Below are 13,183 nucleotides of genomic sequence, written 5' to 3' on the forward strand. Positions count from 1 at the left end.
TGGTTTGCTGTAGATATATGACACACAAAGAATAAATTGTATATTTTTGTACAAAAATCAATTCTGTCTCACAATGCTTCAAGAAAAGCAAAAATTTAAACACTTCATCAAGAAAAGGTGAAAGTCATCAAAAAACATGGAAAGGGTGGGGAATGTGCTTATATTGCTGCTCAAATGAGTTTGCAAAACTCAGGTTCAAATGGTCTTAACTTGAACATAATAGTTACTATAGTATGTAAAAACATAAATTAGAACTTAAAAAGCTTGTATTTCATTTACATACAGTAGTGAACAACGTTTCCACCTTCTTTGATCATCGTCAGGAGTGAAGTGAACCTGACAATGACTGAAGAAGGTTGAAATGTTGTTCGCTCCTCTACGTAAAAGAAAAAAATTTCTCAACCCAAATGAGCCGTTTTTACAGAAATTTTTTCTCTAGTATTTCATTGGTTTTGTGACACTATAACTAAGAAAATTTCTGTCTCTGGAAAACTGACCCAAGAAAAAAATTTTAATGTTGCTAGTTGAACTCAGACTAAACAACTTCACCACCTGAAATAACTGCTTCTGACAATAATACATTTTGTCAGCCATGTTATCTGGAGAATGCACTAATATTAGCCAGCAGTAAATGATCAGTGCAGCAGACTTGCATTTATGTTTGAAGGCTGTACATTAGTGAACATTTTCAAAGCCAATGAAGCTGGCCTATTCTTCCATGCCTTTCCAAAGTGGCTTCAAGTTATGAAAAGTAACATGTAAAGGATGTTTCAGGGAATTTCAACATCATCATTACCTGTGGTATACAAAGCAACTAAGAAAGCTTGGATGACATCAGCCATCTTCAGTAGCTGGTTAGCTGGTTAAAGAAAAACAACTATAAAATGACACAGCAAAACCAATCCATTCTGATGTTTGTTGAAGACTGGTCCACACAACCACCTATAAAGCTTTTAAATATCAAGCTTATGTACTTGCCACAAAATAATCATACTTGCAACCATGTGATGGTGGCATCATAAAAACTTTAAAATCAAATTATCAAAAGAAATTTCTCCATCACATACTTCTGAAGATGTTGAATGCACAAAATGCCAGAGATCTTGTCCGTCAAGTCAAAATACTCAAAACAATATAGTAGTTTAAATACTCCTGGGATATGTTCCAGTGTTTCTCATAATTTGAGTTAATAAACCAGACACTGTCAGATACAACACAGACAACACTAAGCTATTACTGCAGGGGACATTATGTGTAGAGTTTATATTTTGCAATGAAGATGTTGGCATCTCTGATGTTTTGAATGAAAACTGGACAGATGCATAGCAAAAAAAATGAAAACTCTGACCCAACAACTGAAGATGAAAATAAAAATGATGAACTGTAACCCAAACCAGTGAGCTCTTCAGTCAAATGCTTTGAAGAAATTTAAGACTATTCAGTGAAAACAAACAACAAAACATTTCTCAATATCACATCTGTTGGACCCACAAATATTAAAAGTAACTTTGTTAAATGTGAGAAACAAAGTTGAATAATTTTTTTTATTTGGTGTTACTGTGTCATATCTTACGTGTAAGAAAAAAATGCAGTACTTATGCTTTATGTAATACAGATGTGGTATTTTAATAAATTAATGTATCCGATGAATAAATTATTTTATATAGAATACAAACAAAATTTTATCTTTATGGAACTGTTATCTATCATAAGTATTATTATACCAATTTGCAACCTCATCTGATTTCTTATTCAATATATAAACCATCATGCATGCTCAAACTTTTGCAATAGTGATTGGCACAGTTTAAACTCATTTCATTATATGGTTATTGAACCTTTAACTAATGACAAGAAAGGAGTAACTGCAGATTCTGCAAAGATTACAGCTGCAAAATAATGGCTCCAGCCACTGATGAAATGAGAAATATGTAGCTTCACTTGTTCCGTGTTGTTCTGTTGGCATCTCGTAGCCAACTTCTTTAAGATAGTTGCATCTTAAACTATAATATCTAAAAAGGAAAGTGTGTTTTTAAGTAGGATGAAGGCTGTGTTCAAACATTTAAGTCACTAAAGCTTGCTTTTTATGAGGTTCTTGTGTTAACTTATCTAATGCAATACTGCCCATTTACTGTCACTACCTGTGTGGTAATTCAACATGTGAAGAACCATGTTTCACTGAAATGATTTATGAAGAAATCTATATGTATTTGTATTTCATATACACTTACCAAGCATTAAACCCTTTTACTTTTTTTTATGTACAAGTCATTCATGTCTAAAAGCATAACCTTGAGTTAAAATACTATTTTCACACTTGTACTCACAAGTTTGCTCAAGTAATTTCTAATATCAACATACTGTCAATGTTCACCACAAAATTTAACATGATTGATGTGTAAAGAAGGATCACAAGGTCTTTCCAGCTTACAGATACATTACAATATCTAGTAATCATTTCATGAACTTCCACGTTCTAAGCATTACACTTAATAATATCAACTGTCTTAATTTTTCTGTAATCACAGTGTCACAAAATGAAAGTAGACCCTTTACTCTATATAATCACTTGATTACTCAAGCAGCAAAAAATGTCCCATCCTTCTAACTACTGAGTTGTTAGTTAGTTAAACAGTAACTAATCAATCAGCACACAGTGACCTGTAGATAATAAACTGAAAATCACTTCTCAACACTCAGAAAAAAAGAAATATCACTTTCACTTAGTCATCAACCTTTCATTCATTTAGCCAACCTAATTATGTTGATTTCAACAAACAAATGTGAAATTTCTGTTAATCATCAACATGGTAACATGTGGCTGTCATAAACACACAATCTTTTTTTTTTCTTCACATTTATGGATGTTCCTTCACATGACAGTGGCATTCCTTCATCATTTTACAAACATCTTACATGGTTTAAGTTATTTAGATAGTTTAAATCTGTAACAAACAAAAATACTTATAATGCATTTAAAATGTTTGGAAAACATGTAGATTTAATACTGATAAAGAAAGAGACAAACCTAACTATAATGATGAATGTTCCTTATGATTCAAATAATCAGCATACAGAATTTATATATAATATTAACATACTGCAAGTAAAATATGCTACATGATGTAAGTAAAATGACAAAATGAATTGCACTGTGTGTAAGTAAGTTCTACAGCATGAGGATGGAGTAACAATCTTTTCCAAAAAAAAAATGGATGACCAAGGAGAGACCTCCAAAGTGGATATTGAAAAAGCTTTAGTCTGATGGATTACAAAATGGGAAAAAATCTACTAGAAGATCAAAGAATGTATAAATCCCTTTGTGAGAGGGATCCTATCAATGACAGATATCTGCCACCAGATATATAACTTAGGGACATGGTACATGTTTGTCAATTCCATAACAAAAGTCACATCTGCCATGTTCACTGTACCTCAGTAGCTGCAACCATAAGGCCTTCTTCTCTCTCAAAATAGTTCTTTAAGAGATTAACATGGTAGATATTTGTCTTCTCCTCCATTTTCACCTTATAATGTTCTCTGTTGACAATGTCTTGCACTTTAATAGGTCTTTTTACTGTTCCTATTTGTTGCTGTCTATTGGTAGCAGAACTAAAACCTTCTTGTCCAACCTTAAAAAGTCAGTTGTTGGCCTTCTTGTCACAAAAGTGCTTCTGACTCCCTTGAACTGCATACAAGTTCTTTAAAGCAATTTGGCAAGTCTTCTCCAGTTAGTTTCTGAGATCTAACACATCCAGGTATGTGCTCCTCATTCCCAACTCTTTGTCTCCTGCCCACACTCTTTCTTTATCTGCATCAGATCTCATACTGTTCCTCCATACATTAACTTGAACGGTGAAAATCCTGAACTTGTTTGTGAGAGTTTTCAATAAACAAAGAAATCCTGCCTGCAGGCAGCTGTCCCAGTCTAGTTATCTATCTTTGCACATCTTCTTCAATGTTCTCTTTAAGACAAGTGGTCTAATCCAGTCCACAGCTACTCTGCTGAATAACTCTTCTATGATACTCCTTTACCCAACTGTACCCATCTTGGTATTGTCCTTTAGCAAATGTCATATGACCTGCAGAATCTGGTCACATCTCTAATGGCCAATATAAGTCACTGTAGGTTCTTTCTGCTGTGTTTACTGTTCCTAGATATCCTCCTACAATCAACCTGTGGATCAGCTACATCACTAAGTCCAGTATTCTGTTGGTAATACAATTTTTTAACTTCTCCAGTATAACTGCCTTAACAGATCTGGTAGAGCACTCCCTTCCAGTCTTCTATTCTGTAAACCCTTTTCTCCTTTGTTTTATACTTGGCTTCCTTCTGAGCACTGTTCCAAAGATTCTGAAGAGAAGGATTTTTATTCTGTGCTCCCTTCAACTCCCACAGATCTACATTCGTGATCCCACCTTTTTGTACTTGCAGAGCTATAGGTCTTGATTGTTTTTTTTTTCTTCTTAAGCACTAATGGTGACAGCAGATGCTTCATCCATTTTTTTTTCTGTCTAGTTCTTCAAAACTTCTACTGCTTACTGTATTTTGTACTCTGAGTGAAATTGACAATTTTCTGTCCAGAACTCAATGTTATACAACATGTCACTTGATAGCAAAAAACGACTTTTTATTGGTTATAGGTAATATATAACTAAATATAAAACTCTTAACAAATCTTTAAAGAGAGTATGTGTCGGGAATTGTCTGTAACCAAATATAAATTGAAGACTATAAACATCATGGTTTGTCTGAGCAATGAAGGTTCTACAGTAAGTAATTTATTTAATTTCATACTTTCTGGAGGGGTGTTGAATAAATGAGAGAAGATGCCTAGAGAAAATACTGCATGTGTGTCATTCTGGAGGAATGTCATTCAGAATTTTTTAAAATATTGCCTTGTAGAATTAGAAAAATAAAACTTATATACTACTTAAACATAGATTATTAACCCCTTTTGCAACAGGTCAGGCATCAAAGGCCATGTTATCAAGTTTGTTGACTTGCATTCAAAATTTTATTGAACTACTATTTTAACTTATGTCAGTAAGTTTGGAATCACACTGTAGATTATACTGTGAACATTAATGTTATATATGAGTTAATTTCTTAATTCATAGGTAAATATTAAAGGAACACATTTAACCACAGATTTTAGCAAGTTGCATGGTATGTTGAATGCAGCACTCTTTGAAATTAGAGGTTTGTGATGTCAAAATATGAAGTCTATAGTTTTGTACAAATTAGGTACTCAAATTGCCAATATTAACAAGCTAGAATATAAAAAAGGGACCTTTTTTTTTCTGTGATATGGCTTATGTACTGAATCAAACACAGCTGCCCTATTCACCTCTCTTCCTATTTTTGGAAATGGTCTCTTATATACACTCACTTCATTACATGACATGTGAATAAGCAAAAAGGAGAGCAGGATGTTCCCCAAGAGGTTTACCCAGCCATTTTAATCTGTAAAAGGCAACCATGTTTTTTCAAACTATGATTTCAAAAAAGTAGGCTATGTCTTTAGTATACTTGAAGTTTCATATTTTTTAAACCTAAATATATCTTATTTACCAAGCTTAATAAAGTGTAGTTGAATTCTATGGTATAAGTATGGTTATTTATGAGTTTTTGGTTATTCAACTGTATATATAAAACCTTAAAACAAATTTTGATTTGTGTCCTTTATGTGCAAAATTTTAAAAGGCTTAACAACATATGTCCAGCAACAACCAAGTTTAAAAGTCATAGCTAGAAGAGATAATTTTATTGGTTTACTTCTTCCTTTATTTATTGCTCTGTATTTAAAAAAAAAAAAAGTTTAATAAGTTATTTCTATATAGTAATAATGTATAATAATTGAAGTGTGACTGTATATTACAAAATACTAGTCCACTAAAACACAGCCAAGACAGAGAAGACTAAAGGTCAGTTTTAAATTACTGAATATGTGGCATGAGTGCACATGCATCGCATTAATACAAGTCATGTAATATTGGTTAAGCATGACTAGTAGGTCAAAAATAATACATAATAAATATTTTTATAAATATATAGCATGATGGGATTTAAGCTACTTAGACTAAACATTTGTAGTTTTGTGTTATAATATGTAGTCATTTTAGTACAAGAAAAGCATAATTTGTATTTATTTCCTAATCTTCTTGTGGTGATCATGAGAGGTTGGTCAAGTGAAAGATATCACATAGTTAGTGTACAAAAAAATATATAAAGTTTTACATTTTATATAAATGTATTTAGGTTTTAGAGATTATGCAAATAATATCTGAATTTTTTTAAATACGAATTGTTTTCTTAATCATAACACAAAATTACCTTGCACTTAGACTAGTAACAAAACAGTCTTGATATTTTCACAAACAAATCTTTAGGAAAAATATTACTTTAAAAAATCTGATTTTGTAATTGTAATCTTTACCAAAAACCTACCAAATTTTATGAAGATACATGTTATATCAAAAGCTATAATGCAAATACTTAACGTATGCAAATGTATAAAGAAACTCGGGTATATTATACTGAACCCACTGTGAAAGTGTTAACTAAGATTTTATGCTATACTAATTGGTATAACATAAGCAAAAATAGTTTAATAAATTTTTGCAGATAAGAAGCTAAAACTTTATGTCATGCACAGTAAAAATGAAGCCAGGTCAAGATGGTTCATTGTCAAAGCAATACATAATAAAAGAGATCTACTTTTCTTGAAATTTTCAAACCAAAGCTTCTCAGTGCCCCTGATTATCTTTCAGACCTTGCCTGAAAGAGTTCAAATTAGAACTACTGCCATATTTTTTCAATTCAGATTGGATAAACATTTTCAGTTGGGATGAGCCTTGCAGCTGTGGAAAAAATTAGCTACTTATGTAGTGATTTTCTCTCTAGTTTTGTGTATTCATCTCTACTTTATATATATTATACAATTACTTCCATAAAAAACATCATATTTCTATACAACAAGTAAAAAGGTAAAAGGGAAAGTATAATATTACAAGTACAAGATTTTCTGTACCTCTGAAAAAGTTAATCTGGTGCCAGCATGGCACTAAGGGAGTTGTTCATAAATGTTACAATAAAGATGATACATGGTTGTGATCTGTGTAATGTATTTAAAGTAGGTCTAAAACTTACTCAAATTAAAAACTTCCTTGATCCTCCTTAATATTTCTCCACAATCCAAACAACTCAAAAGTTTTACTAAAATTAACTTTGAAAGAAAAACATAAATCTGTAAAAATTAATACATCTGTACAATCCATAACAGACTGATTTGTTATAAACATTCACCTCAAAGCCACAATGTCAATTTCGCACCAAGACAACTAAAGACAAGAATATTAAATCAGACTCATCTTGGAGCATAATTATTTTTTTTCAGAATGACTTAATGGTTATAATACAAATTTCTCTTCATTTCACAAAGGTGAAAGTAAAAATATAATAAAATGTAGAGATCTGCTGCTTTTCTTGAGTCCACACACTCTCTGCTGTAGACTGCAATTTTGCCTATTCAAGACTGATAAGCACAGTTTGAGTCAGGAATCAAAAGAAATGCAGTTTTTGCTTCTTATAATGAAGATATTTATAAAATATTCCTGTGGTTTTAAAATCCTTTATAACTCACCATATATCAATCTTAATTTGTTAAGTTTCCATGAATAATATTATCCATTGTGCCTACTTTATTATTTGATATTATACAGAGAACCAACTGCTCGATTATGACAAATTTCACTTCAAGTAAAATTAAAAATATAATCAATATTTCTTGGGCTTATAGTTCTAAGCTGATGATTACCGAGTCCCAAACAGGTAAATCTACAGTTCAGAGAAGAGAGTATAGCAAATCATAAAAAGCATTAAGCCTTTATATCACAGACTCCAGTAATTCAAAAATCACATTATATTTGCAATTTATGAAAGCAAAATATTCTGTAAAGCTTATAAAATAACTTGGTATATTATTCTACATAACTGCTTTCTAAACAATTATAAAATCTAAAGCAATTAAGATGTTTTCACAATATACCAGAAGCGTGCAACATAATTTTCTACTATTTCAATATTAAACACAAAAGTAGTTTTAACAGAAAACACCAATATCTTCTCTCAAGCTTTATATAACAGGGACAATAAAAATGCTTGCTAATTAATAATTCCAGCTAACCTAAATATGATTCAGACAGTGTAACTGATAATGTATGATTCTGAAAACAAGCTTTTACTGTACTCTTTAGTGATCTTTATTGCTTATAGACTAAAACAAGTGAAATAATAATTACATAAAAAGAATAAAAACTTAACATCTGTTCTATTACTTCAAACAATGTTCATTTGTGTAGTGACTTCTGAATAACATAAGGAATGTACGAGTGCTTCTAATATAGTTTTATCTGTTCTGTAATCTCTGTTATAATACACCGTAAACATAACTTATTAGCGAGTAAGCAGAATGCTAGACACATCTTAGAATATACAACTCCTCAACATCTGAAAAGAATTTATTGACAGAAATGATTTGGAAGATTTAATACTATGTTTACTAGGAGAATATTTTGATTTCGTTTCACATACTGCATTTTACAAAATTCTAACTAGAGTTATTGCATGTTTATTATGTAACACATATATCTCATTTTTATTTAGACATTATTTTTGTCTTTTGTCTGGTAAAGAGGGTTTTGTATCTCTTGATGACTGTACACACAGCCTGAGAATTGTATTATAATGTGTATTAACAAATTATTGAAAATATCATAAGCTATAGGTGGAAGCAAAAGAAAGACTTCATTATATTAAAAAAAAAAAAAAGACTATCTCATAATACTAAAATTCACATTTCTAACATAAATATTTTTATATTTTTTTGTTCAAAAACCTAAAACACAGAATACCTATTTCTTAATACAAATTTCATTCACACATAAATGCATATATATACATACACACACGTACCTTCTTGATTCCAACAACAGCAGCTGGCAAGTTCTGTATAACAGCCTCAACCACAACACAGTTCTCCTGTCTATGGACTAAGTATTCCTGTAATAGATCAAAGGGATATTTAAAGTAACATGCTTCTGACCTTACAGAGTGTGCAGAAAGTTACTAAGACAAAATAAGGAAACCTGCTACAAAATTTTAACTAGCCTTAATTACTGCAGCCAATGGAGGAGGAGGAAAAGAAAGGGGGAAATATAACAGTTATAATAAATATTAAAAATGCTTATTTGTACACATATCCTGCTATATTATGATACAATATCTTATATGTCCATTGAATGTACACTGAACAAAAATATAAATGCCCCATGTCAGACTTTTGAGTTTTTATTAACATTAGGGACATGCAATATATGAAATCAACCACAATTCATTTTGTTATTGAATAATTTTCAAATTACTGTCCATTACATCTTGATATTGGCATATGAACAGGACTGTCGCTCCTTCAAACATGGTAGGGGTCAGACTGAAGAAATTCACTGTTCAGTATCTTGTGTGTCCACCATTTGCTTCTGTCAGAACAACACATCTCCTTCGCATGGAGTTCACCAGGTTGTCTATGGTGGCCTATGGGATGTTATTCCATTCTTGCTGGAGTGCCACATGGAGCTGACGCACATTATCTGGAGCTGGAACACGGTCGCAAACACATCAATCCAGAAAATCTCAAAGATGCTCTATGGGCTACATGTCTGGCGAATACACAGGCCAGTCCAGAACTGGAATGTGCCCAGTTTCAAGGAACTGGGTACAGATCCTGGCAACATGTGGTCGGGCGTTGTCATGTTGAAAGGTGACATAATGCTGTCGGACAAACAGCACTACAATTGAGTTGAGGATCTCATCCCGATATTGTTGCCCATTCAAGTTCCCCTCAATGAAGTGCAATTGTGTTCTTTGCCCATACACAATGCCTGCCCACACCATAACAACACCACCTCCATGTGAACAAGCCAGATGTGGCGATCCTGTGCTGGGGTGGTCACATGTGGCCGACGTGGATGAGGTCGATTTGCAGTACTGCCCGTCTGATGAAAACAAACTCTCAAACGTCCTATCGTCCGATAGCAAACATTCAGTTGCACATCGACCGCTCTGGTGGACATTCCTACTTCCAACATGCCAATGGCATGTTCCCGCATGACTGGAGTCATCTGAGGCATTGCTGCTTTTGTCAAAATTTGACATTTTGGGGTGGCCTTTTATTGTCCCCAGTATAAGGAGTGTCGAGTACTGCTCATTCTGTTTGAGCAGCATCTGGATATGCCACACCCATGCACTCAGTGACATTAACGCATCACTGAACAAATGCTCACAGGCAGTGGTAGACACAAACTTGGGACACTAATCAAGAGAAATATCCATTTTGTACAAGTAGAAGGAGTATACACTAACTTTGGGCGATACTCTTCATGTGACACCAATATTTCACATGGGGCGTTTATATTTTTGTTCAGTGTATATGCATGTATCTAAAAAACGTGAAAGAAATCATAGCTACAAATTCCTATTGTAAATCATTGTCTGAAAGCAGTAATATTTACGAGTCAAATGGTGAGTTATATCTTGAAGAAGTAATGTCAACACCATGTCTCAAACCTTACGTTTAATGTTTTGCAATTGCATTTCCTGTTGAAGCTACCACATATTTTTTCAGTAATGTTTCGAAGATCCCTATTCCCCTTTTTAAATTAACAATACTTTTTTGTTTGATCAAAGTGGTTCTTTGGTCAATAATTTATTTATACCTCTTGATGCAATCAATGTTCATGTAATGCAGTCTATTTCTAATGTTTTCATTTTGTATTAATTCACTTCTTCAACTTAATACCAGAACTACAGGATTTTTATTATGAAATGTTGTCAGTTAAGTATAATGAGCACACAAGATGGTACTCAGCAGAAGATATATGATGTAGTTTAGGGTCTAAATGCACAAAATTATCACAATTAAGCAATTATAGTGACTTTCAAACTGCAATGTAATTAAGTTATTCAATTTTGAATGTAATAGATATATTCTCTGTCCTTTCATTTGAGGTGCTTATCCATTTCTTAGTCAGAATGGCACTGAGATCAATTATGGTGAAGTTTATGTGTGATATGAATGTACTCATGATACACTACTTTGTGATACTATATCACAAACTTTTGGCACAATGCAAGTTACTATGGAAAAAATTTTAATTTCTATTTCTGCCAATTTTTATATGTACTTCTTCCAATTTTAAAAACTTTGATTACTTATACCTTCACACAATTCATTTAGCAGATATTCTATTTTTCTAATTCTTCATTAGAAATCATGAAATGTAATTTAAACACTTATTTGCTGCTTATTAAGAACATTTCATGAAATGACCACATGGACGACAATGTAATAAAAAGTCAGAATCATGCATCTGTTTAATTCAGATCAACTGAGTAGTCTTTACGTGGTTTCAATTAAGACACCATAATTAACATTACTTACTGATTTGTTACATTGTTATAAGAGTATTTTGATTAAAATATCACTCTTTTAATAAATTTATTATATAGACAATACTACAAAGTCCTATTCGTGCAAAATACACAAAATTCATAAAAAGTAAATTAAGAATGTTTTTGTTTCAGATTCATTATGAAGATTACATTATTTCAAAAAAGTGGAGACATTTTTTCTTTTTCTTTGTAGATCAAAGTATTTTTTCTGCAACAAAAATGGCATGAAAAATGAATTGTTCATATTATGTAAAAAATTCTGCTTTTGTGATTAAAAAACATTAAAAAACACATTACCAATAATATAATATCATCACTTCCATGATAAAGTTGATTATAAAAAATTAAATCAACTGTTTTATAGCTACTTCAACCAAACTTTAAAAAAAAAATTAACTGGAATGTCATGTTTTGTTACTAGTTTTTGCCAAATGTTGGTTATTTTGCTGCTGATGTTGGGAATATATGGTATGCAGCAGTATATGGTTTTGTGATTTTTTTAAATCGTGAGGTACATTTACTTTTGATAGTTGATTTTACTTTGTGTCTAGGTGTGTGCATATAATGTTTTCTACAGTTTGTGGAGGAAACTTATTGATGTTGATGAAGTATTGTTTTATTTTGTCTAATTTGTCATTAATTTTATCTGGTGAGCATAGTTTTATGGCTGTGTTTATTTGGTTTCTTTGTATGTTGAGTTTTTTTGTTTCTTTCACATGCTGCAATCCCAAGGAATGTATAGTCCAGTATGGGTAATTTTTCCGTGGATTTTCGTTTTAAATTGTGTATCAGTTTTTGTAAATTTGAGGTTACAAAATGATATTTCATTACTTTCTTCCTGTTCAGATGTGAAGTTAATGTTGGGATGTGCAGAGTTAATGTGATTGAAAAAATTAAATATGTGTTCTGTAGATGTGAATCCCGCAATCATGTCATCTACATATCTGTACCACTATAGTAATGGATGTAATGCTATGTTAATTGCTTGTGTTTCAACTTGTGTCATAAAAATATTGGCTAGAACTGGTGATACTGGATTGCCCATGCTTAGGTCATTTGGTTGTATATAGTTGTGGTTGTTGAACACGAAATTTGTCTTCATAGTGGTTAATTCTATGACGGTTGCTAATTGTTTGATGGGAATGTCTCTTGATGGGTTAGGGTATTGGATATAGAGTTCTAGGGATATCTTGTAGGCTTCAGCAGTTGGTGGGACTTCTGTAAAGTGGGATATAACCCTTGAAACTGACCATTAAGGCTTTATGATTAAGTTGATTAAGGTTAGATTTGAAATTAAAAGTCTTTGATGAATGAACTGGCTGATGTTACAAAGTTGGAGAATGCCCATGTTACGTATTTACCATGATTGTAATAAAAGATTCATATGTGGACATTATTGGTCATAGTGGAAAATCTAGTTTATGAGATTTGGTGATGCTGTATGTTTGTGGTGTGCATGAGTCACTCTTGTGTAGGTAGGAATAAAGAGTTTTTGAAACTGTGTTCGCTTTTTCATTTTAGTAGTATTTTGTTTAGTTGCGTTTCATGCGTCTTTGTTGGATTTGTGTGTATAGGTTTAAATTTATTTCTGTCTGATAGGATGTTCTTCATTTTTGGATGTATTCATTTGTGTTCATTATGACTACAGTGTTTCCTTTACCTGCTTTTATA

At 32.1% G+C, this 13,183-nt stretch overlaps 1 protein-coding gene across 1 annotated transcript in view; it reads right to left on the reverse strand.

Moving 5' to 3' along the window:
• LOC143245535 (PDZ domain-containing protein 8-like) overlaps positions 1-13,183 on the reverse strand; it is a 174,182-nt gene that overhangs the window by 83,606 nt on the left and 77,393 nt on the right. Inside the window, exon 10 of the mRNA XM_076491899.1 lies at positions 8,978-9,064. Coding sequence (XP_076348014.1) covers positions 8,978-9,064 — 87 coding nt within the window. The remainder of the gene's footprint in view (positions 1-8,977; positions 9,065-13,183) is intronic.

This window comes from Tachypleus tridentatus, chromosome 2 (assembly GCF_004210375.1).
Source record: "Tachypleus tridentatus isolate NWPU-2018 chromosome 2, ASM421037v1, whole genome shotgun sequence".
In the NCBI taxonomy this organism is placed as follows: domain Eukaryota; kingdom Metazoa; phylum Arthropoda; class Merostomata; order Xiphosura; family Limulidae; genus Tachypleus; species Tachypleus tridentatus.